Raw genomic sequence first — 23,798 nt, 5'->3', positions numbered from 1 at the left:
TCCAGTGCTCATCATGACCAGTGCACTCCTTAATGCCCATCACCTATTTTACCAATCCCCCTCACCCTTCTCTCTTCTGGTAACCATCTGTTTGTTCTCTAGAGTTAAGAGTTTGTTTCTTGGTTTCTCTCTCTCTTTTTTTCTTTTGTTTATTTTTCCCCCTTAAATTCCACATATGAGTGAAATCATGTGGTAGTTCTCTTTCTCTGACTTATTTCACTTAACATTATACTCTTTAGCTCCATCCATGTTGTTACAAATGGCAAGATTTCATTCTTTTTATGGCTGAGTTATATTCCAGTCTGTGTGTGTCTATGCATCACATCTTCTTTATCCATTCATCTATCAGTGGACACCACTAGGACTGCTTCCGTAAGTTGGCTGTTGTAAATAATGCTGCAATAAACATAGGAGTGCATATATTTTTTGAGTTAAAACCCACTAGTGGAATTACTGGAACATATGGTAGTTCTATTTTTAACTTCTTGAGAAAACTCCATACTGTTTTCCACAGTGGCTGTACCAGTTTGCATTCCCACCAACTATGAGGAGAGTTCCTTTTTCTCAACAACCTTGCCAATACTTGTTTCTTGAGTTTTTTTTTTTAGCCAATCTGACAAGTGTGAGGTGTTATTTCATTGTGGTTTTAATTTGCATTTCTCTGATGATGAGTGATGTCGAATGACTTTTTATCTGTCTGTTGACCAGCTGGATGTCTTCTTTGGAGACAGATGTGCACACAGAGAGATTCCTATTCAATCAGTGCTGTGTTAATAGGTCCATATAGGGGTGCCTGTGTGGCTTAGTTGGTTAGGCATCTGATTCCACCTCAGGTCATGATCTTAGGTTCCTGGGATTGAGCCTCATGTCAGCAGGGAACCCCACTCAGTGGGGAGTCTGCTTGTCCCTCTCCTTTTGCCCCTCCCCCTGCTCGTGCTCCATCTAAATAAATAAATAAATAAATTCTTTAAAAAGACAGAAATAGGCCCATATAGATATTCAAGAGACAGTATGGAATATATAAGTGGACAGAGGACACACAAACTATGTAGAAGTAACACCTATTTCATCTACTCAGAACAAATTCAGAACAAACAGAAACACAGGAAACAGAGAGGCACAGATGAAAAATATCTGTTTTTTTACTGTTAAAAGCTGGATTGGTGGACAGGGAATATATAGGCAGTAATAATAAACTTCCTCATACTCTTCTCACTTGGCTAGACAGAATTTCTAACTCCCCCAGGGGTGAAGAAACAGACCAAATGAGTTATTCCAGCTGAAGCACTCCCAAGTAGGAACATGAAGAGAGCAGAATGGAGGACTTCAATCACTTGCCTCCCTTGCAAAAGAGGAAAATACAACAGAGACATGATTAATCAACTTATCACAGGATGCTTCTCTGGCCTCCTTGCCTTGTAATCCTGGTTTTACCACTTCCTGGCTTAGCTGGAAACTCACTCAACTCTCATTTGGAAAACAGTTAAAAATACCTACTTTGCAGGGTCTTTGTAATCATCATCAATACTGTATGGAAAGTGCCTTGTAGAATGCCTAGCATTTAACAGTTGTTCTCCCAATCTAGGGCAAATCAAACTCACTGACTGAATATTGTTACATTTTCTGTTGAAACATTATTTCAATTATATATGTGAGCTCTTTAAATAAATACATGTTATGTCTATATAACCCAATCTATAGATTCAATACAATCTCTATCAAAATTCCAATGACATTTTTTTCACAGAAAGAGAAAAAAACAACCCTAAAATTTGTATGGAACTACAAAAGACCTTGAATAGCTCACACAATCTTAAGAAAGAAGGGCAAAGCTGGAGGCATTACATTTCCTAATTTCAAACTGTATTACAAAGCTATAGTAATCAAAACAGTATAATACTGGCATAAAAATAGACACATAAGGGACGCCTGGGTGGCTCAGTTGGTTAAGCAGCTGCCTTCGGCTCAGGTCATGATCCCAGCGTCCTGGGATCGAGTCCCACATCGGGCTCCTTGCTCTGCAGGGAGCCTGCTTCTCCCTCTGCCTCTGCCTGCCATTCTGTCTGCCTGTGCTCGCTCTCTCTCCCTCTCTCTCTGACAAATAAATAAATAAAATCTTAAAAAAAATAGACACATAAATCAATGGAATAGAATAGAAACCCCAGAAAATAAATCCAAGCATATGTGGTCAACTAATCTTTAACAAGGGCACCAAGAATACACAATGGGGAAAAGATAGTCTCTTTAATAAATGCTGTTGGGAAAATTGGATATCCACATGCAAAAGGATGAAACTTGGACTCCTATCTTATACCACCCACAAAAATGACCTCAAAATGGATGAAAGACTTAAATGTATGACTTGAAACCAAAACATTCCTAGAAGAAAACATGGGGAAAATCTTCATGACATTGGTCTTGGTAATGATTTCTTGGATAGGACACCAAAAACATAGGCAAGGAAAGCAAAAGTAAACAATTGAGACTACATCAAATAAAAAGCTTCTGCACTACAAAATAAACAAATAAAAAGAACAAAACGATAAGCATCCTACAGAATGAGAGAAAATATTTGCAATGCATATGTCTTATAAGGGCTTAATATCCCAAATATATAAAGAACTTCTGCAACTCAAGAGAAAATAAATAAATAAATATAAGTTGACTAAAAAATGGGCAAAGGATTCGAATAGATGGTGATCCAAAGAACAGATACAAATACCTAACAAGTATATGAAAAGAAGTTCAATATCACTAATCATCAGGGAAATGAAATGCATATCACATCACACCTGTTATGATGGACACTATTAAAAAAAAGAAATCTGTATCCACGAGTGTTGGTAAAGAAGTGACGAAATTGTAATCTTTGTGTACTGCTGGTGAGAATGTCAAAATGGGTAGCCACTATGGAAAACAGTATGAAGTTTCTTGAAAAAATTAGTAACAGAACTACCAAATGAGCCAGCAATCCAACATGTGGGTATTTATTCAAAAGAATTTAAGAGGGGGGCGCCTCGGTGGCTCAGTGGGTTAAGCCTCTGCTTTCGGCTTGGGTCATGATCTCGGGGTCCTGGGATCGAGCCCCGCATCGGGCTCTCTGCTCAGCAGTGAGCCTGCTTCCCCCTCTCTCTGCCTGCCTCTCTGCCTACTTGTGATCTCTCTCTCTCTCTCTCTCTGTCAAATGAATGAATAAAATCTTTAAAAAAGAAGAATTTAAGAGAGGATGTTGAGATATTTGCACTACTGTGTTCACTGAATCATGAGTCACAATAGCCAAAAGGTGGAAACAACCTAAATGCCCACTGACTGATAAATGCCTAAAGAAAATGTGATTTGTACATACAATAGAATATTACTCAACCTTTTAAAGGAAAGGAGATACTGTCATAAGCTACAATATGGAGGAACCTTGAGGACATTAGGCTAAGTGAAATAAGCTAGTCACAAAAGGACAAATACTGCAAGATTCCATTTATATGAGGTATCTAAAGTAGTCAAATTCATAGAAGTAGTAAGTAGAATGGGCTTTCCACGCTACCCAGGGAAGGGTCCATACAGTGTTGTTTTGCATTCCCATCGTAACTTAACAGGAAACTTTCACAATGTCCGGAGCACTTGATGTCCTGCAAATGAAGGAGGAGGATGTCCTCAAATTCCCATTTAGGTGGCACCAACCTTGACTTCCAGATGGAGGAGTACATCTACAGAAGGAAAAGTGATGGTATCTACACCATATATCTGAGGAGAACCTGGGAGAAGCTTCTGCTGGCAGCCCGTGCCATTGTTGCCATTGAAAAACCCAGCTGATGTTAGTGTCATATTGTCCAGGAATACTGGCCGGCGAGCTGTGCTGAAATTTGCTGCTGCTACTGGAGCCGCTCCTATTGCCGGCCGCTTCACTCCTGGAACATTCACTAACCAAATCCATGCAGCCTTCCGAGAGCCCAGACTTCTGGTGGTTACTGATCCCAGGGCTGACCACCAGCCTCTCACAGAGGCGTCTTATGTTAACCTGCCGACCATTGCTCTGTGTAACACAGACTCTCCTCTGTGCTATGTGGACATTGTCGTCCCTTGCAACAACAAGGGAGCTCACTTAGTGGGTCTGACGTGGTGGATGCTGGCCAGGGAAGTTCTGCGCCTGCGTGGCACCATTTCCGTTGAACACCCGTGGGAGGTCATGCCTGATCTCTACTGCTACAGAGATCCTGAAGAGACTGAAAAGGAAGAGCAGGCCGATGCTGAAAAGGCTGTGACCAAGGAAGAACTCCAGGGTGAATGAACGGCTCCAGCTCCTGAGTTCACAGCTACTCAGCCTGAAGTTGCAGACTGGTCTGAAGTCGCACAGGTGCCCTCTGTGCCTGTTCAGCAGTGTCCTCTGAAGACTGGAGTGCCCAGCCAGCCACTGAAGACTGGTTTGCAGCCCCCACTGCTCCGGCCACTGAATGGGTTGGAACAACCACTGAGTGGTCTTAAGCTGCTCTTCCACAAAGGCAAACAAAATGGAAACAAGGTTGACAGAAAATAAACAGTTTGTAAAAGTAAAAAAAAAAAAAAGAAAGAAAGAAAGAAAAAGAAAGTGGAATGGTGGTTGCCAGGGGCTGGGGAGAGGTGGAAATGGGTGTTGTCGATCAGTGGGTATAAAGTTTCAGTCATGCAAGATGAAAATGTCCTAGAGATTCACTGTACAACATTGTGCAGTTTACTTAGCAATACCATACTGAACACTTAACAAATTTGTTAAGAGAAGATAAATAAATAAATAAAATTTGTTAAGAGGGTAGATTTCATGTTATGTGTGTTTTCTTTTTTACCACAATAAAAAAAATTTATATTTTATTAGAGCAAGGATTCTGAAGCTATGGTCTATAAGTCTCAGCCCAAACTGAATATAATATTGCATGATGATGTGTAGCTCTCTAAGGGAGGGTATGCATAGATTTCACTAGACGCTCAAAAGAATCCTTAGTTCAGAAAGGATTTAGAGGCACTTCTTATGAGGGAAATTGTATTCAAATTTGAGTTTACAAAAGATGGGGCTAAGGAAGTTAAAAAAAAAAAAGTTCAGGGAAGGACTGCTATTTTAGTCTTTTTCCTTCCAAAAAGATAAACTGGTCAATAGATTTCTAATGAAGAAAAGACTTGTGAGGATTTTTTTTAATAAAGGGGGAGTAACTTGTTTTTAATTTCTCTCCCTGTTTCTGCTGATTGGCCTTTTGCCCACCTCTTCTGTCTGCTCCTTTATAGATCCTTTGTGATCCTTCTTGACTTTTAAATATTAGCATAATCCAAGATTCCATCTAAATCCCCCTTTTATTATCACTGTGCTACTCCTGGGTGAGATTATCCACTCCAAATGGCTTCAACTATAATCCAAATGTGTATTATCAATCACCACCCTTCTCTTATAATGCAGTTTCCTATTTTTGCCTGCCTACTGGACTTTCCACCTTTTTTTCCACAGGCAATTTAACATACGTTAGAGTGCATTCATTATCTGTTGGTTGGACACACCATGTGCACACACACGCCCACACACAGAAAAACATCCCTGGATTCTTCTCCATAGACCTATTTTCACTTGTTTCATTTCCACCATCAAGTCTTTGTTTGCACATATGCTCTTTTTAACCCTTTGCTGGGACGTAGTCACGGAATTTGCCAACTGTAGAGAAACTTAAGAAATTAAGTAGCTCAATCCCTTCAATTTACAGAGATGGGGTGTGATCCTTTTAATTTCACACAGCAATTTAACAGCAGAACCAGCTTAGGAACTAGGCATCTCAAATTCTACCCAGTACCCATTCTACCACATAATCATGCTCCCACTAACTGGAAGGAATAATAAGATCCCTGCTACTAGCAGTGATTTTTATCAGTAAAGAAGCAACATTATCTAGCCATCTGATGTTCAAAATGTCTATTTATGTGCTCTTTGCACCAGGGGCTAGGTAATTTATGTTCTTCTGCAGTAATAATAAAAAGGATAAAATGAAGAGTGCAAGAAGACATAGTGTTTTCATATGTATTATTTCATTTTAGCCTTCAACAGGCCCGGGAGGTGGATAGGTCAGGGTTTACTAGCTGAAGTTTACAAAAGAAGAAAATGAGACTAAAAATAGTTCAGTGATTTGCCCAAGGTCACCCATCTAGTTAGTGACAAGGCCAGGACTCATATATGTGTCTCCTGCTTCCACACTTCTTCCTCTAGTCTAGACACATAATTCTAGTAGACCTTGAGTGATGACTACCTATTCTGTGAACTGAGCTTTGCAGATTTCAATATGTTAAGACTGAAACATGCTGAATTCCACCAAGCAATAATCATGAAGATTAGAGTCTTATCACAAAAAGGAAAAAAAATGTTTCAATTCAGTTTCAAGATGGGACTGAGTAAATGAATGTCATAGTTTGACACAAAACTAAGAGTCAAGAAATTGAGATGCCATTTTCTCAAGTTTTCTGCTTTCTAGGAGGGGAAATGCAAAACAGTGACCATGATCGAAATGGTTTTTGTAGGCTAGAAGTCTAAAAGATTGAAGGTGGTTTCCTCTGTGAATCATCTCTAAGGACTTTAACAAGGGAGGCTATAAACACCCAAATTGCAGTTTTATTAAAGAAAAGTCAGGTCAGCATCATATCATGCAGACAGTTTAGAAGGCTGAGAAGAAAAGATTGGGGGAGTGGGGGAGGGAGGCCTATGAGAGAAGTTTCATTGGCCTGCCAGGGTACACAGCAGGCAAGGGGAAGAGTCTGACAGGTGAGGGAAGAGAAGTAAAGAGTGGAAACCTTGTCCACAGAAAGCTGACTGTAGAAGGCAGGGAGCCACAGTGTGTCCTTTGGTGATGAGGAACAAGCTATACAGGAGAGGGCAAGAGACAGAACAGGAAAGAGGCAGTGGAAGAGCCCCTTGAGTCACAACGGAGTTGTCAAAACTTTCCCTGCTAGAGTGAGGCCCTTTGAAAAACGTACTGCCTGCACGTGGCTCTAGAGACAATACCTCAGGGAGAGTAGGGAACTTGTCTGGGTCAAGACTGAGAAATCAGCATGAGATTTAATAACAGATTCACTTTTTGAGACTATTAGTGTGTGTGTGTGTGTGTGTGTGTGTGTGTGTGTGTGTGTGTGTGTGTTTGGTCTGTTCTAAATGCCCAGCTCAAAAACTACAGCCTGGAGCATGAACAGATGAGCAGAGATGTTCTGGATCCTGTCTAAAAGCTGATTCTTCCAAAAGGCACAACACTGTTAATTGGCCAGCTTATCAATGGATGCTCTTTCCTGTAGGTTTGTTTAGGAGTGGAAACAATACTACTAGTCTGCTAGCAGTTTGCTGATTTCTGGCTTGGTCATCTCAGTGGGGCAAGTGCAAGGCCGTGCCAGAAACTCCAGATTGGAACATACACAAGCACAGTGCTACCCACAGACGCCAGCGCTGAGCCAGGGTGCGGCTAAGCCCGGGCAGGGGGCATCCTCAAAGTGCTTCTTTATTTAAACTATGCTCCGGGGCAATGTTTCATAATGACCCCACACACCTAGTGCATACACACTGAGCAGCCTACACACACAGCCCCACTGTGTTCGCTGGCCTGCTTACTCCACTTTCCATCCCTCTAGGCAAAGTCCACAAATTATCAGCCTTATAACCCTCCCAGGACCCGGTTTGGGGATCTTCAGAAGAAAAAGGCAGTCAGAGAAACATGAACGCGCTAATCGGGAAGCCAGCGTTTCAGCCCACTCGGCCACGCGGGCTATCCACACTAACGACTTTCACCTCCCTCCTCGGCTGGCTTGAGGGGCGGAGAACCCGGCCGTAAGGAGGAGGACCAAAGTGGGGGGAGCAGCTTGAATGAAACAATGTAACAATTGATGTGAGGCCTTGCCTCGCGCCCGCTCCCCAGCGATCCTATAGGCGAGGTCCCACTGACTGCCCCTCCCCATTGCTCCGTTTTCTTGTCCATTACGCGCTATCCCTCCGCCTCTCCTTCTTTCTTTTCTTTTCTTTTTTTTCCCTTCTCCTTTCCCCCCTCCCTCTCTCCCCCTTTCTCCAGCTCCGTGTCATTTCCTCCTCGCGCTCGCCCGCTGCCCGAGCGTCTCCAGCCGGCAGAGTAGGCGGAGCAGGGCGGTGCGGGGTGGCGTAGCGCTGGAGGGCGATGGTGGCGGAGCTGCTGGGGGCGGAGGCAACGTAGCCCCCGCGGAAAAGGAGCCCCGCGGCGCCTGAGTCGAGCCGAGGATGGAGAACCGGCCTGGGTCCTTCCAGTACGTCCCTGTGCAGCTGCAAGGGGGCGCGCCCTGGGGCTTCACCCTTAAGGGGGGTCTGGAACACTGCGAACCGCTCACGGTGTCTAAGGTAAGAACTGGCGCCTCTGTCCCAGCGGTGCCCAACTTTGAATGGACTAGCGGGTGCGCAGGCTGCCGCGCAACGCGGCCCTCAAATCAACTTCGAAACTTTGTAGGGCTGGGAGTGAAAGCCCTCCTGTGGAGCATTAGCGGAACAGAGGGGTCTTGCCGCCAGCCCGGGCGCAGACAGCCCTGACGGGTGGCGGGAGCACGGGATGGGAGCATTGCTGGCCCGGGGCTAAGAGCCCTGTGCGCACACACTCGGGAGGCTCTGGGGGCAGTTTTTTGCTCCTCCACGTCGGAGCGGTTGCTCCCCTCAGTTTGAGCTGGAGGAAGTGGTGGCTGGTGGGGGTTTCTCCTTGGAAGTTCCCGCGCCCCTGGGGGACGGGCAGCGCCACTTGGCAGCTCTCTTAGCAGTGTTGGCCCCTCCGCCAACCAGCGGGTCGTCCCGCCGGGGCAGGTTGCAGGGCGAGGGTCTGGTGTGGGAACGGAGATGAGGCACTGGTGGCTTTCGTCAGCCTCACTTCCCACGGCCGGACGCGCGCACATCCATTCAGCAGCCGGACGTTGCTCCTGCCGGTTCGGCTCGGCCTTTCCCTCCCTCCGGAGTCCTGCCTCAGCGCCGGCGAGATTTCCTGCACGTTGAGAAGTGTGGAGGAAACTTTTGCGCCATGGAGCGCAGCTGTGCTGGAGCTGCCGACGCCGCCGCCAGGGTTTGTTTGTTTTAGGAGGTTGTGATCTGCTGGAAGCCAAGTTGCAGCGGAGGACAGGGGAGAGGAGCTCTCCTGAGTACTCCAGGAACCCCCCCCACCTCCCCGCAAAGGAGCCATCCCCGGTAGGGGTGTGGGGCTGTGGGGGCCGCGGGGGCTGTTACCGGGAAGAGAGATTTGTAGGGCCATTCACCTTGAGACGCCAGATTGCCAAGGAAAGGAACTTGACGAACTTCATCCCGGTTTTTTTGTGTGTGTTTTGTTTTTGTTTCTCTTAAGCGCTCAAATCTGAAAAACTCTTCCCCTTCCAACCCACTCAAATTGCAGTTGAGGTTGTAGACGTGGGTTTGGGCTGGAGATAGAAATATGTGGCTTCTCAGCAGGGAACAAATGTCACTATTTTTTGGGCTTTGTAAGGGAGGTCACATCTCAGCAGGGGGTGGCCAGTGCCCTACCACACGCCCCACTAACCTGTGCTGCCATCTCCCCTTGTACTGGATGTACTAGTTAACTTGTAGTGGAGAGGTCCTTCAGGCCTTGGGGCTCACACTCTTAGGAACCCTGGAGTATTGCCACGGGGTGTACCAGTCAGCTTGAGCAGTCTCAGGTACCTGAGGGAAAACTTTGAGGAGCTGTCGGGGAAACCTGGGGTCTTTGGCCTCCCGAAACACCAATAACCAACCCCTATCTTCATCTGGCTCTCCCTTCCCCACAGTGGTCATGTATTTGGAAGCACCTTGAGATGCCTTTGTCACCCATTGTCATGTCCCCTCTTAAGGCACTCTCCCTCCAATATTCTCTGGAGGGAGTTAATTTTTTTTTTTTTTTTTTTTTTTTTTTGAAACAACAGAAAACAGCAACACTCTCAAACAACCATTTTGGGGAGGCGAGAATCCTGACCTTCAGGAATTTCTTCTAATCAGTCTCCCCTCTTCCCTCTTTCCACCAAGGTCAGAATGGGCTATGCACTCGTCCATGGTCTGGCAGTTCCTCCCTTTCTTTTTCTCCTTACACCACCCACAGAATTTCCAGTCTGCTTGGACAGCCTATCTTGGTCATTTTTCACCTCTCCCCAGGGCTGAGCCATCCTGAGAAGCGCCCCAGAGAGTGCTTACTGCTATGGCCCTGGATTGTTTTGTGAGCCCCTGCTGAGCATAGCAGGGGGTGTTACTAAGTATGGGGCAGCCAGCAATTTGTGGTCTGGCTGGGGGATTATTTGAGGGTAGATGAGGGTTTCCTTGGCCAAGCTGTTGAGGAAGTGACTCGTGTGTTGAGAGGTAGGGTGCCTTTTAATGATTCCCTTTCCGCTGAACATACAGTTGACCCCTATTATATGAAAACTCATTATCGCACACATTTAGGTATGCAGGGGGTAAAATCATTTATCCTATTCCTCCCAAACAGCCTGGCACCTTGCAGTAAAAGCCAGTTGTACATAACCTAGTTAGCCCCAACATTGTGTAAAGGGGCCGTAGTATTTTTTTTTAAGTGCAGTGATTGCCTGTATTTTTTTCTTGCTAAGACACTGTGTGGCATAGTTCATTAGTCCCTTTTTCATTTTTCTGACTTAGTTTTGTTTCCTCTTGCTTCAGAACAATACAGTTTTCTTCTCGAAAATAACATCAGTCTGCACACACATGCAGATGGGATGGAAGGCCGTAGAAAGAGAATTATATTGGCAGATTGGAACCTTGGGTTCTAGCCCCTGCTCTGCCACTCATTAGCTTTGGGATCCTGAGTGCATCACTTGCCTTCCATGGGCTTAGGTGTCCTCATGTCTATTATAAGGTTCAAGTGGGTGGTCTTTAAATAAGACTGACAGCCCAGCTGGCAATCTTTGATGCTAGCTCTGGCCCTTTGTGGAATAAAGATGAGGCTTTGTTCCATTTGCATACAGTGTTACTATTTATACGGTGTTTCCATATCCCTTATTTCATAACCCTCTTCCAGTCACCCTGGGAGACAGTCAGGGAAGGTTGTGGAGAAATGGATGGAAAAACTGAGGCCGTGATGCACTGAGTGGCTTGTCTAGGTCTGCCATACAGTGAATCAGCGGTAGGGTCCAAGTCCATCATATTTTCTACCACTTGGAGAGTTTCTTGATTCTTCTGGTAGTATTGCAGTTTGTGAAGGGCCATGGGGCAGTACCATTCAGGGGTGTATCTAGTCTTGACAGCTCTCCCAGTGACTCTTTCCACACCAGCCTGTGGTTCCACAGTAGGTGAGGAACTGGATTACAGACACTTGCTGAAGTCAGGGAGGAGGAGAGGACTATTTTAGTGCTTCCAAATCACTGTGAGGATCTCAGGTCAGGCAGAGAAAGAGGTAAGGTGCAAGAATCATGGTGGGAAATGCTGGAGGACCTCCTTTGGAGTCATGGAAAAAAACAGTTGGGGTCTGGTGTGGAGTACATGCTTAGAGATAGCTTGTGGAGACATCTCAGGAGTGGATGGATTTGAGAAAGGGTGATTAGTGGGGAAAGATCACAGAGAATGTAAAAGGCTACCTCGTATTTGTCATGGGAGAACCTTTGGACCAGGAAATGATCAGGTTGGGAAATGGTTGATTCCTACTGGCTCCTGTGAGTTCCTCGAATGTAGGAAATTCAGCTGCCCAAGTTTTAGGAGACTGGTGTAGTCTTCTCACAATTCAGTGAGAAAGAAAGAGGAAATGTTTTAAAAAAAATAAACCTGCTATTGATTATCCCAAGTGTTAAGGGATGGCTTATGATTTCCCTGTACATTGTGATGTTTCCAAAGAAACATAACCCACAAGGGACTTGGGCCCATGAACTTGGTGTTATTAATTCCTTAGGTTAGCATCTTATACTACCTCATTGGCCCAGGAATCCTGTTTGGATAAAGTAGAGATTCTCTTCTAATCATATTTATCTGGTTTGTTACCTAGGGGTCCACCTCTACAGTGTAGATAGTCATCCATGAAGTTGGCTCCCTGTACTGGAAAAGATATTCTATGGGGATGGGTGACCTTTCCAAGGTTCTGGCAGCAATGATTCTGCATCAAATAGAGCTTCTCAGAGGACTCAGATATTCAAATTTTATCCTCCTGTGGTGTGTGTGTGTGTGTGTGTGTGTGTGAGAGAGAGAGAGAGAGAGAGAGAGGTAGAGAGAAAGACAAATGGACAGACGGACAGATACAGAGTTACTGACCATAGCATGAAGTTTCTATACTCATTGTGAGTCCTTGGAAATGTGTCTGAGGTTGGCTGAGGGTGGGGGAAAAATGGGGGTGGAGATTAGTGGGGATCCAGGAGAAGGAGAAAAATTGGGGAGGAGAAGACAGGCTTATCCTACATATTTGCCTTATTCCTGGCCCATTTTTCAGTGTCATTCTCTCTCAGGCACAGTGAAGCAAGTGGGGGCTTTGTTCCGGACTGCTCCAGAACAAAGTAGAGTAGGATGGGAGAGTAGCTTGGAGGAGAAGGAAACTTCACCTCCTCCACTTGCTGTGCATTGCTGTTGCTATATCATTTTACCTCTCTAGACCTAAATGCCTATTTGCTAAATGGGTGTGGGCATACCTGTCCCATCTTTATTATTAAAGATGATGTGAGAATGAATTGGGAAAACTCTCATACTGTTTGCCATCTTTAGCCTAGGAAGATGGCAGGACACGCGCTTTACATTGTTTTTAGCTCCCTCCCACCCCTCTCCCCATCCACACCGTGACCTTATTTCTAGAAGAAGCACACAAAGAGGCAGTTGAAATTTCAAGAGGACGTGGGTTAAGTCAGATTGAGGCCGTCTTGTGGCTGGCAATAAATTTGCGAGTTAGAGTTCTTGCTGGCTGCAGAGGTAATGGTATATGAGAACCAGTAGTTCCTATGAAGCCTTCATAGTTGTGTTACAGGCAAGGCCCACCCCAGACCAGAGCTTGACGTTCACAAAGGGACCTTCATGGGGTGTGCTTCTTGGGAGCTTAGTCCAGCCTAGGTACTTACATTAGTGCCCCCCTCATCTGCCTCTAGAATCAGCCGAGGTATCTAGGGTCTCATTACCCCAACTGTCCCAGAGAGTAGAAGGCATTTGGAGACCTGGAGGAGGAATCCTCCAGGAAGATACAAAGAAGTTTGGAGGGAGGTAGAGCAAGAAGGACAGGTGGTATGTCTGGTAACCCTTGGCTGAGCTTTGAGTACACACTATTTCAGGGCCTGCTGGGCTGTCATAATACACCTGGTACCCTATTGAGATCCACACATGTGCTCCCTAAAGTGAAAAAGGCCAAGCCTGTTAGAGGATTTTCCCATTCCAAAACCTCAGACAAAGAAAATAATTCAACTCCAGCTGGAAGACACTTGAGCGTTGTCCCTTGAAAATTTTTTTTAAATGATTTCCCCTTTTGCTCTCCCCAACCCCCTCCCAGGAATTTCTTTTTTAAGAGAAACAAGAGACTCAGGCTTGAGACTGGAGTTTGTGGAGTGGTTTATCTAGAGGACCATCACAGTTTTTATAGTTAGGCTTCTTCATAACCAGGGTGGAAAAGATGCTAACCCGTCTGAGGAAAGTGAATCATTTTCCCACCCCCATCAAGCACCGAAGGACAGCCTTGACTCAGGGCTGCTAATCCAATGCTATTCTTGGAGGTGGTCTAGAATCACAGATTCTCAGAGTCAAGAGGGCCTTTGGGGGGGTTCCCAGGACTTAATCTTAACCAGTCCATTAGCCTTCAGTCTAGTAGCTCTGAGTTTGTTGTCTTGTGCTCATGTGGGGAGTTCACTCTCTTCTTAGCCAGTTGACTGTAGACAATTTTTCATATGTTGAGTGGCAGTCATCATCCCTCTACCTTCTATCCAGGGTCCTAGCCCTACCTTCTGGAACCACACAAAACAAGAATGCTTTCTCTTTGTCTCGGGTCCAAAGACACAGACTATGTCTGCTTGTCTCACTTTTTTAGGCTGAGGAGCCCTAGCATTTTCAGCTATTCCTTACTGGCATCTGAGATCCAGCCTCCTCTCCCGTTTCCTCCTCCCACTCTGGATGCACTCCAGCCTGTCCCTGTTCCTCTTGAGTTATGGAGCCCGCAGCTGAATACAATAAGTTAGAAGAGTCTGACCAAGGTCGAGTTGGATCCTTAAAAAAAAAAAAAAAAAAAAACAATAGCGCTGAAGATCACTTTGGCTCTTTCTGGTATATCCATGCCATACAAAGACCCTGTGTCAAGCAGAACCTTTTAGTGGGAGTACTTTGTTCCTGCTAAGCCTTACCTGCCAAAGACCTCTACCTAGACATCTGAGACAGCCATGTAATAGATTTGGGAGGGACATATTTCATCTCTTACTGTTTCTTTAGAGTTGCCCCAGCCCCATGCCTAGCCCAGGATAGTGTTGAGAGAAGTGTTCTAAGCAAGATGAGAGAAGATACAAGCTCTGACCTCAAGGAACATACATGTTTATATAAAAAGTTACAGAGAAGGAAGTTGTATCATAGAAGAAGTAGAGTTTAATGAAGAGTGTCAAAATCAGAACTTTAGAAGATCAGATTTATTTTATTTTTATCAGCTTTTGGCTTGGAATTTGTAAGAGTAACCTCTCTGTCCTGAATTTTCTCCTTCTGAGAAAAATCGGTGTCTCCAAGATTGAAGATGCTGACTGTGTGACATAGTCTCCAACTTACAGAGCCCTTATGGAGGAATTTAGATACAGTGGTCTGTGTCCCAACCCCTTGACAGATATTCATCTCCCTGCACCTCACCACTGGCATGGAGTGCAAAACTCCTGCTGTTGCTGCCATCCCTGGATTCTGAGGTCTTCTGTCTATACCTGGAATACCCATAAGAGTCACTGCTGCTGGAGGCCTTGCACCCACAGCCTTGTCTTTGCAGGCCCCTCACATCTACCAGTTTGTCACCTAAGTTGGGCAAATATTTTTTTCTTGCTCCTAAAGCCCTGATCTGGGACTGAATTATCAATGTAATTTCATCAGTCATACCCCATGGATTAAACAAGCCTCTCCAGGGGCACCTGGGTGGCTCAGTGGGTTAAGCCTCTGCCTTCAGCTCAGGTCATGATCCTAGGGTCCTGGGATCGAGCCCCACATTGGGCTCCTTGCTCAGTGGGGAGCCTGCTTCCCCCTCTGCCTGCCATTCCCCTTGCTTCTCCCTTCTCTCTCTCTCTCTCTTTCTCTCTCTCTGTCCTCTGACAAATAAATAAATAAAATCTTTAAATTGGCCTCTCCAGAACTGCTGTGAATTTAGCCACTGTCAAAAACACTGTGTCAGAAAGGCATGTTTCCTAGCCTTCCACTGTCTCTTCTCCAGGCCTCTCATCCTTCCATAATAATGAGGATTAAGCTCTATTCCAATATTCTGCCTATAGGAAACTATCCAAAGCTCCAAGCTGTTTATTCACAAAAAGGGTTCTTAGAGAACAATTTATTCATAAGTTAGGGGCAAGTGCTCCACAAACTCTGTTACACAGACCTGAGTGGGTTTGGGGTTTCTACTTCTATCAGCGTGTTCCTATTCCTGATGCTGAGATGCGGTGTGTGTGCACAGTGTATATGTGGTTCAATTTTTCTCCAAAATTGAGCCCCAGGCTTACAGGTTACCTTTCAAACAGCGATTGCTTATGTTGATACCTAGATCACTTTCACTCAATTTCCATGCAGCCAGTATTTTTGTCTCCTGGTGCTCTCCTGAAAAAATTCTCTTCAGACAGATTTCAATTAAGTCACTAATAAATAAGTTGAGATCTTTCCTTTTCCTGGCTAAAGATTGTGTTCCAGGGACTGGGATGGGGTAGAGTTTCGTCTCCTTACACCCCTTTGCCACATCCAGTGTAAACAGGCCAAGTGGAAAGATTGTCTTAGGCATTAGTTCTGCAAGGGATGATCCGTTCTTCCTCACATCACACTGGCATGTTTACTTGGGCTCATAGCCATACTGGTTGGGCACCAAACTTGCAAAGATCAAGATGACTTGGTTTCTCAAAGTGACTAGCCCCTCCCCTTTGACTTGACCTCCACTCCCTCCTCATTCAGCACAAGTCTATGACTGTACTGAGTCACAGAATGAGCACTGCCTAGTAGCAGCAGACACATTTTCCGGGCATCCAGGCTGCCCTTCTTTCCTGTCCAGTCTTTGCTTCCTAGCCCCCGCCCATCAGCACCAGTTGCTTAAGGCCTACATTTTGGACTGTCTCATTCAAGTGCCATTGCCTCTTTGTTCATTCATTGGCTGCTCTGCCCTCTCTCCAAAACCCAACCTTTTTTCTCCTTTGGTCACAGAGGGCCCTTCTAGTCTGCTGCACCAACTTTGTCCCTCTTGGCTCAGCCATGCTTCCGGTGCGGGGGAATGGGGGTAAGAGAAGCTCATAGAGTTAAGGTTGAGAAAGTTTGAAGACACTTAGCAAATTGATAGCTGGATCAGAGGGATAGATTCTCACTCTGTGTCTCTCTCTATCCTGTTGCAGAAGAGGACGGGCCCTTTGCTGCCTTCCTGATACTTTTTCATCCACTTGCAGAGTAATCTTGCTATGCTGTTTCACCTCTCTGTACCCTCCTGTTTCTTCTCAGACTCTCTGTGGGGGAAGCCTCTGCTTTGTTGAAGGGTCGTGAAGGGCTCCAGGGTCCTTGCCTGGTCTGGGCTGTGGAAGTGTGCATGGCAACCGACAGCAGGCAATCGTTACAGTGCAGGGCATTTCTCCACACTACTACTTCCTATCTTCCCAGAAGTGGCTGTTTCCTGGTATGTTCTTAGAGATGGCATGAGGCATGGTCTGTTAACTTTCACTCAAGTCTTTTAATGTTACATCTGTGAGGAATGTGAGAAGTGGGACTCATTTGACAAGATCAAGGGTTAAGCCCAGTGATGGACAGACCCTTTGTGGTGTCTTCTGGCCCCCACCCTCGTGCCACTCAGCAGAATCCCAGCTGTATGCTCGGCTCTCTTCCTGAGCCTCTAGCAGGGAACTTTTGAATGGTTCTCCTATACTGCCTTTCACGGTCCATCAGAAATGGATTTTTTTTTCTTTTGAGGTTGGGGGTTGGGGTGATACAAGGTAGACCTGGGAGTAAAGCTGGTTCAACTAGTTATTCTGGAAAGGGGTTAGAATCTCATGGCTGCAGCCCCATCTTTGCTTATGAGAAGATGACAAGCTAAAGCCTTGCCTTTGTTGAGCTGCCTTGCTGTTTTCCATTTCTTTTTGCTTGTGTTTGATGTTAAGTAAAAGCTCCCATGAAAACTACTGCAGGTAGGCAGCATTTCATGGCATCTTCTCTGACTGAGAGGGTGAGTGATGACATGTTGGAGCCTCAGGGCTGAGTAACAAGGTCTTGATTCTCATGTTCTTTGGAGGGCTTGACTGAGAGTTTGGAGCTCTGTGTGAGTTTGAGTTTGCAATCAAGGAGTATCAAGACAACAGGCTGCAAAGTGGACCAGGCGAGGCCCTGGAAACTCCACTGGCATGCATGTGCCTCACTGGGTGAAGGCCCTGTAGTTTGGTAGGATCTCAGCAACCTCTTGAACCCAAAGGGGAGTCAAGGCCTAGACATGGTGTACTGGGAGAGGTAATAGATGCGCTGTGTCACAAGTCCTGCTGCTTCTAGGTGTTTTTCATGTTTTCCCATTTAATTTCTGCAGTAACTCTTTGGAGTAGATACTGATGTCTCCACTGTGCAGATGAGGGGACTGAGGCACGGGGAAGTGAAATAATAGAGTCTAAGACATACCAGAAGTGGAAAAGCTGGCATTGAAATTTATATCTGTCTGACTCCAAATCCCAGATTCTTTCCATAATACCATGTTTACATAGATGAATGAATGAAAGAGAAAGAAAAAAAAGAACTGGATAAGAATATGAGGCTGGGGGTTAGGGAAAGAAATGAAATAGAGAAATTAAATAGAAAAGAAAGAGAAAAATGAGCAGGGGTGGAGGAGAGAGGTAGACAGAAAGGGAGGGAGAAAGAAATGAGAGAAATATAATTTTGTGCCAAAACCAACATTACCAGTACATGCCCCTCAGGGATCAGTCTGAAAGGAAGGATTCTGTTTTGTTTTTGTTTTGTTTTGTTTTGTTTTAAATCTCAAATCAGGGTGAAGGGTACGGTCTTGTATTCAGAAGGCCTGGAGTTCAGCCTTTGCTTTGTCACTCAGTTGTTGTGTTCTTGGGTGAGTCATTTCCCCCTGCGTCTCAGTTTCCTCTTTTGCAAAATGAAAATGATAATACACACACTTTTTCTTTCCAAGAGGGAGGGAGATGGATTTTATCCTTTATCTCATATAAACACTAGATGTGTATGTGATTTAAGAAAGAAAAAGCATTCCACAGGTGTCTCTTATTAAACAAAAATTCTCTTAAGAGAATTTTGAACTTAAAAAAAGAATTGTATGCAGCTGTGGAATCTTTGGGAAGATGCAAAGTGGCAGGACACCTTTAATGGGATGTCTTCTGCTGCCAGAAGTTGGAAGACCAGACCTGATTTCTGGCTAATGTCTAAACAGACAACAATTTGAAAGTCTATGCTAAACCTTGTTTGGCTCCTACCTAAGAGTTCTCAGCTAAGCCTCCAATCAATCAATCAATCAATCAGTCAACCAATCAACACATATTTGTTAGTACTTTGTAAAGTGCCTAACTCTAAACTAGAGAATACAAGAGATAGCCACCACAGAAGACCTGTTCCCTGGAAGTGACAGTTTTGTTGAGGAGAACCACTGTTGCAAGCTCAGGAAACAAAAACCTTTAAGTGGTGAATGGGATAGGATCTAAGATCAAAATTTATCCAGTGGAAAGAGATTTCACTGGGAACTGATGTGGTCAGAGAGCTTTATGGAAGAAGGAAGAAGAATTGGGGCTAGGCCTTGAGAGATAGATAGAATTTAGGTAGGTTAGGAAGAAAGAAAGGCATTCATCCCAGTTAGTATGCTAAAGACACTGCTGCATGTCCTAAAGACACAGGAGACTGAGGTCAGTTTTCTCACCCCACAGTGAACTAACAGCGTGAGCTACCCAAGTACAGAGCGTGTGTTTGGTCATTTATTCGCCTGTTCACTCATTCATTAAATTTATTGAGTGTTTGTTCTAGGAACTAGACTAGTCTTCCTGCAGCCTATGAAGCCAGCACAGAGCTCCATAAGGGTCATTTTTATTTGTTTTCTAACAAATAATTTCATGGTGCATACCCCGGGCCAGACAGTGGCTTTCCAATTTAACACCTAGGAACTCTTATCAATATCATTCTAGAGATGAGAAAAATGAGGCATAGTCAGGTTAGTTAACTTGCCCAATGTCCTACTGTTGGCGTGGTGAGATAAATGAGTCAATGGGGATCTGCTTGACTGTTGCAGATTGGTGGAATGTAAAGATGAATGGACTTGAGCCAACTCTTCTGAAGAACCCAGAAAACCGGGTTATAGAATAGATTTTTTTGTTTTGTTTTGTTTTGTTTTTGGAGGATCAGAGTTAATGTCTTAAAGGTAAAGCACCTGGCAGAGGACCAGCCACCCAAGCACTCACTTGAAGAAACCAAAACTGAACGATACGGATGGGGCATTTCAAGGCCATCAGCCGTCTTAGTAATGTGCTGTTGTTATATACTAGCAAGTTGCCAGAGGTTAGTGGTAATACACACCACTTGGATCTGAAGAAATGAAAGAGAGATGGGGGTCAGAGATGAATCTAGTATAACTAAGCTAAAAGTTTCAAAGTGGTGATGGGGATTAGGAAGGTCAACCAGTTTTCATTAAGTTTTGGGTCTTCTGAAACTCAGGCATCTGTAGGCCTGGTCAGTTAAGAAGTTCCACGGACTGTTTGGAGAAAAAAAAAAAAGGATTTGTTTATTTAAGGTCCCTGATCATTTGAAACAGCAAATCATTATTTTAGGAACATGATGGTTAACATAGACAATTTACCAATCTGCTGATTGTTCTGGAAATTAGTTAATTGCCAGACAAGCCCATGCTCCAACAGACATTGGAACAGGCCTGCATTGTTATTTAATGGGTTTTTCTGGTCGTGGCTTTGTCTTATCTCCTCCAATCTGCGGGATGCCTGGTCACCTGAGGTGTTACTGGCTGAAGTTCCTTCTGTCTAACTTTGGACTTTCAAGTGGTGGGAATGTCCACAAATCAAACAGACAAAAAAATAGATGAAACTGTCAAAACGCTGAACTTCAGACATGAAGCTTGAAATGTTAAAAGGTTTGAGGCAGTTAAAAAACATCAGTTGACTTTTGCCAAGATGTTTAAGGATTGTTTTCTCTATATGAAAAACAGAATGTGGAGGCAGAGTAAAGCAAACCTCAAACCGCTGGAGTTTCAAGTCTGGATTGCATTTTTGTTGTTAGCAGTTTTATATTCTGCATAGAATAGTATTATTAACCTATGAATATTATCATTCTTAATATCTCTACAGTGTATTGATCTTTAAATGTGACCTTTGAAAAAGCATTGTTAAGCTTGCAAGTATGATTAGACTGCCTTCAGTGGCATCCTTACCATATTTCATCCTGATTCTTATGTTAAAATAAGGAAGACAGGGATACCTGAGTGGCTCAGTTGGTTAAGGGTCTGCCTTTGGCTCAGGTCGTGATCCCAGGGTCCTCAGACTGAGTCCCTCATCGGGATCCCTGCTCTGCAGAGAGTCTGTTTCTCCCTCTGCCTGCCGCTCCCCCTGATTATGTGTTTGCTGGCTCGCTCGCTCTCTCTCTCTCTCTGACAAATAAATAAATAAAATCTTTTAAAAAATAAGGAGGAAATGGAGTGTTGCTTCAAAAACTCATTTACTGCAAATCTGGCTGGAAAATGCCACTTTATTATTAAGAGACTTCTGCAAATTTGGAGTGATTATCTGATCCAAACCTTAGCCCTGATGGATGTTATACTTTAATGAAGTTATCAGGAAAGGTTAATTTTGTGTGCAGATGGGCCTACCCATCTGTCTTCTGCCCCCATCCTTCTGAGATGTTCTTTCTAGATCCACTACTTTTGTGTAGTGTTACCCACTTTTCTGCATGGTGAAGAACTAAAAGTCAGAATGTTGTAAAGATGCCTGTGCTGCAGAACCTGGTCTGTTCACTCCTTACCTCCCTCCCTTCTTGTAGAAGGAACTCACTTCCTGCTAAGGGCCAATGGGCACCTGGGTTCCTTTACCTAACTCTAATGTCTAGGTGAAATAGCTTATAATTTATATTTGAAGTTGACTTGAGTATCTAGCTGCTGGGGGTATTTTTCTGAAAAAGGCTATCTGAGTGCTCTGGCTTTTACAAGAGCCAGCTTGCTAACTTCTTTCTGTGGCGTGAGTCCTAGTAGGAAGATGATACTCTCCCCCTCTGGATGTAAAGGGTTAAATATGTAATTTTCATATTTTCCTGTGCCTTTGGCTGGAGAAATGTGCAGTGTTCTGAAACCTGCCCAGGCCCTGCACATACTGTATCTGCTTAAGGAGGATTTTTTTGGCTCTTAGCCCTTCTCAGCTGCATGAGGGTTCAGGTTACATCCCTCTCCCCTTCCAGCCACTAATAAAAGCCAAAAGAATTAAGGATCAGGGAGAGTTAATTCCCACTGCTAAGACCCAGGTGGGGCCCTTCCACCTCCCATCCTTGCTTCTAGGCTGGAGTCCTAATTTAGGGCTGAGCTCTAGTCTAAGCCTATAAGTGACAGTGATCTGGAACAGGCCCCAGAAAAGCACTTGACAATCAGGTTTTGCCCTATGTTGGCAGTTCTCTCCTGCCTCTCTCTCTGTCTCCCTCTCCTTCTCTCCCTGCCCCCACTTTGCTGTTGGGATCTTACAAGAGACCAGTGACCCCAGGGGCCAAGTCACCCAATGCTATTACAGGAATGGAAATGATGTATCATAGTCCCTTTCTTCTAAACTGGAAGATCTGGATGAATGGAGCTTCGACTTTTTACTTCTACTCCAATTCCTGACCCAACTTCAGTACAACATTAGGAATCTCATTCAGAATAAGAAATGTCATTCATATCTCACCCAGCTTGAAAGAGATGCATAGTAATGAGCTCTGAAACAGTGAGCTCAGACAGAGGGCAGCTTTGAAGGAGGATCTTGCAAGAGCTGGGACAGGCAGGAAGAATCCTCCTTCTGGAACAACTATACTACTGTAGTGGCCTCCCTAGTGGTTTCCCTCCCTTTGATCATTCCCCTCCCCAACTTAAAGTTATTTAATGGTTCCCTGCTACCTGTAAAATAGAGCCTGAACTGCTTTAGCTTCGTGTATGGACCATTCTCCATCTGGCTCTAGTCTTACTTGTAGCATTCCTTCTGGGACCCAGGTTTTCAGGCAGGATAGTTTCCTCTCTGTCCCCCGACACACTGGGGAAACTCTGGCTTCCAAATTCCACATCCTGATGTTTCTTCAGTGCCTTGGCTTTTCTATCCTCATCTCTGCCCCTTCCAGTTGGGCTTAACCTTCAAGCCCTAGCTCTCAGCTGCAAGGGCATCATCTCAGTCTGCTCCTGGTGGAAGTCATCTCTCCCTCTTTGGAATGCTGGAGTTCTGATTTTCCAATAGAAATCTATGGGTACTTTGGCTGCCCTGTGTCTGGCTTGCTGGACCAAAATCTTCTGGAGGACAAAGGTTATATCTTCTGTATCTTCATCATCATCCTCAGCACAGAGCACAAAATAGTCTTTCCATAATGGTTTCGCTGGAAGAGTCAAGCAAGAATTTTGTATTCAATAATTGGTCATTTTCACCTTTCCCCTTCCAATTCCAAATTCAAAAGAGGAGATGATTTCGGTGACACCTAGTAAACAGGGTGAGCCTTGAATGACACACACCACATTGCATGTGACTTAGGGATAGAAGGAATGCACAGAAGGAAGTGGTAGTACAGGTGGGAGTTGAGAGAGATCCCTGATGCAGCATTGGATGTGAGGGATGCTGATGGCAGTGGGGGTTGGGGGTGGTTACCTGCTGGTCTCTGAGCTGCTTAGAGTTTGGTTTGCAACAGTTGGATTTCTTGCTGCTGCAGGTCTTGTGTGTGAGCTATGTTCCTGAGGCTTGCATGTGAGAGAGGCCTGCTGACTGATGATCACAGCATTCCCCTTGCTGTTGGGAAGTGTTGTTTTGAAACTCTGAGAACAGCAACCACCCCTCCTGTTGCTATGTGTTTGGGGAAAGCAGAGTGTGAGTCTTCTGTCTGTCTCAAATGTTTCACTGCTTCATCCCAAAGGAGGTAGCTTTATGTGAACATACTCTGTGTGTGTGTATGTGTGTGTGTGTGTGTGTGTGTGTGTGTGTGTCTTTCCACTTTTGCTTGAGCAAGCCCTAACGTGTTCTGTCTGACTGGCCTTGGATGTGAGTCATCGTCTGGTATTTATACCCAGTGCCTTAAGTGTCATTATTTGACCGTGACATTCCTTTTCTCACTATTTTATTCAAAGCTGAGAATGCTGAAAAGGGCCCAGAAGAACCATCTCTGTTCTCCTTCTTAATGGGGTCTAATCTAATTGGTGGCTAACTGTCTCTGTGGAAGTCAATTAGGTCATGCCAGGGCACTAAAGGGAACAGACTGAAACTCATAGTGGCAATACTGTGACAGTTTAAAATACACACTATGGGGCCTTCTCTTAGTTCGTTCCGGCCCAGACTACCGCTGCAGAGTTTGAATCACTGGAACCAACTCGAGGAACAGTGCTCAAGGGGACCCCAGGAAGTGTTTGTCCTTATCAGGAACGTAGTAAGCCTGAAGGGAATACACACAGTCTGAGAAAGTCTTAGAGGCGATGATTCAGCCTTCACAGGCATGGGTGGAAGAAGCAGAGAATGTT

At 44.7% G+C, this 23,798-nt stretch overlaps 1 protein-coding gene and 1 pseudogene across 1 annotated transcript in view; both read left to right on the top strand.

Moving 5' to 3' along the window:
• The first annotated feature begins 3,605 nt into the window (after positions 1–3,605).
• On the top strand, positions 3,606–4,479 carry LOC111150524 (annotated as a pseudogene).
• A 3,754-nt stretch (positions 4,480–8,233) lies between these two features.
• The window catches only part of LOC111150503 (shroom family member 4), a 228,826-nt gene continuing 213,261 nt past the window's right edge, over positions 8,234–23,798 (top strand). The window contains exon 1 of the mRNA XM_022507983.1: positions 8,234–8,350. Within this exon, the coding sequence (XP_022363691.1) occupies positions 8,234–8,350 (117 nt within the window). The remainder of the gene's footprint in view (positions 8,351–23,798) is intronic.

This window comes from Enhydra lutris, unplaced genomic scaffold (assembly GCF_002288905.1).
Source record: "Enhydra lutris kenyoni isolate GAN:26980312 unplaced genomic scaffold, ASM228890v2 scaffoldscaffold23, whole genome shotgun sequence".
NCBI lineage: Eukaryota > Metazoa > Chordata > Mammalia > Carnivora > Mustelidae > Enhydra > Enhydra lutris.
Note: the sequence above shows the minus strand (reverse complement) of the source record. Positions and strands in the feature narration are given on the sequence as shown.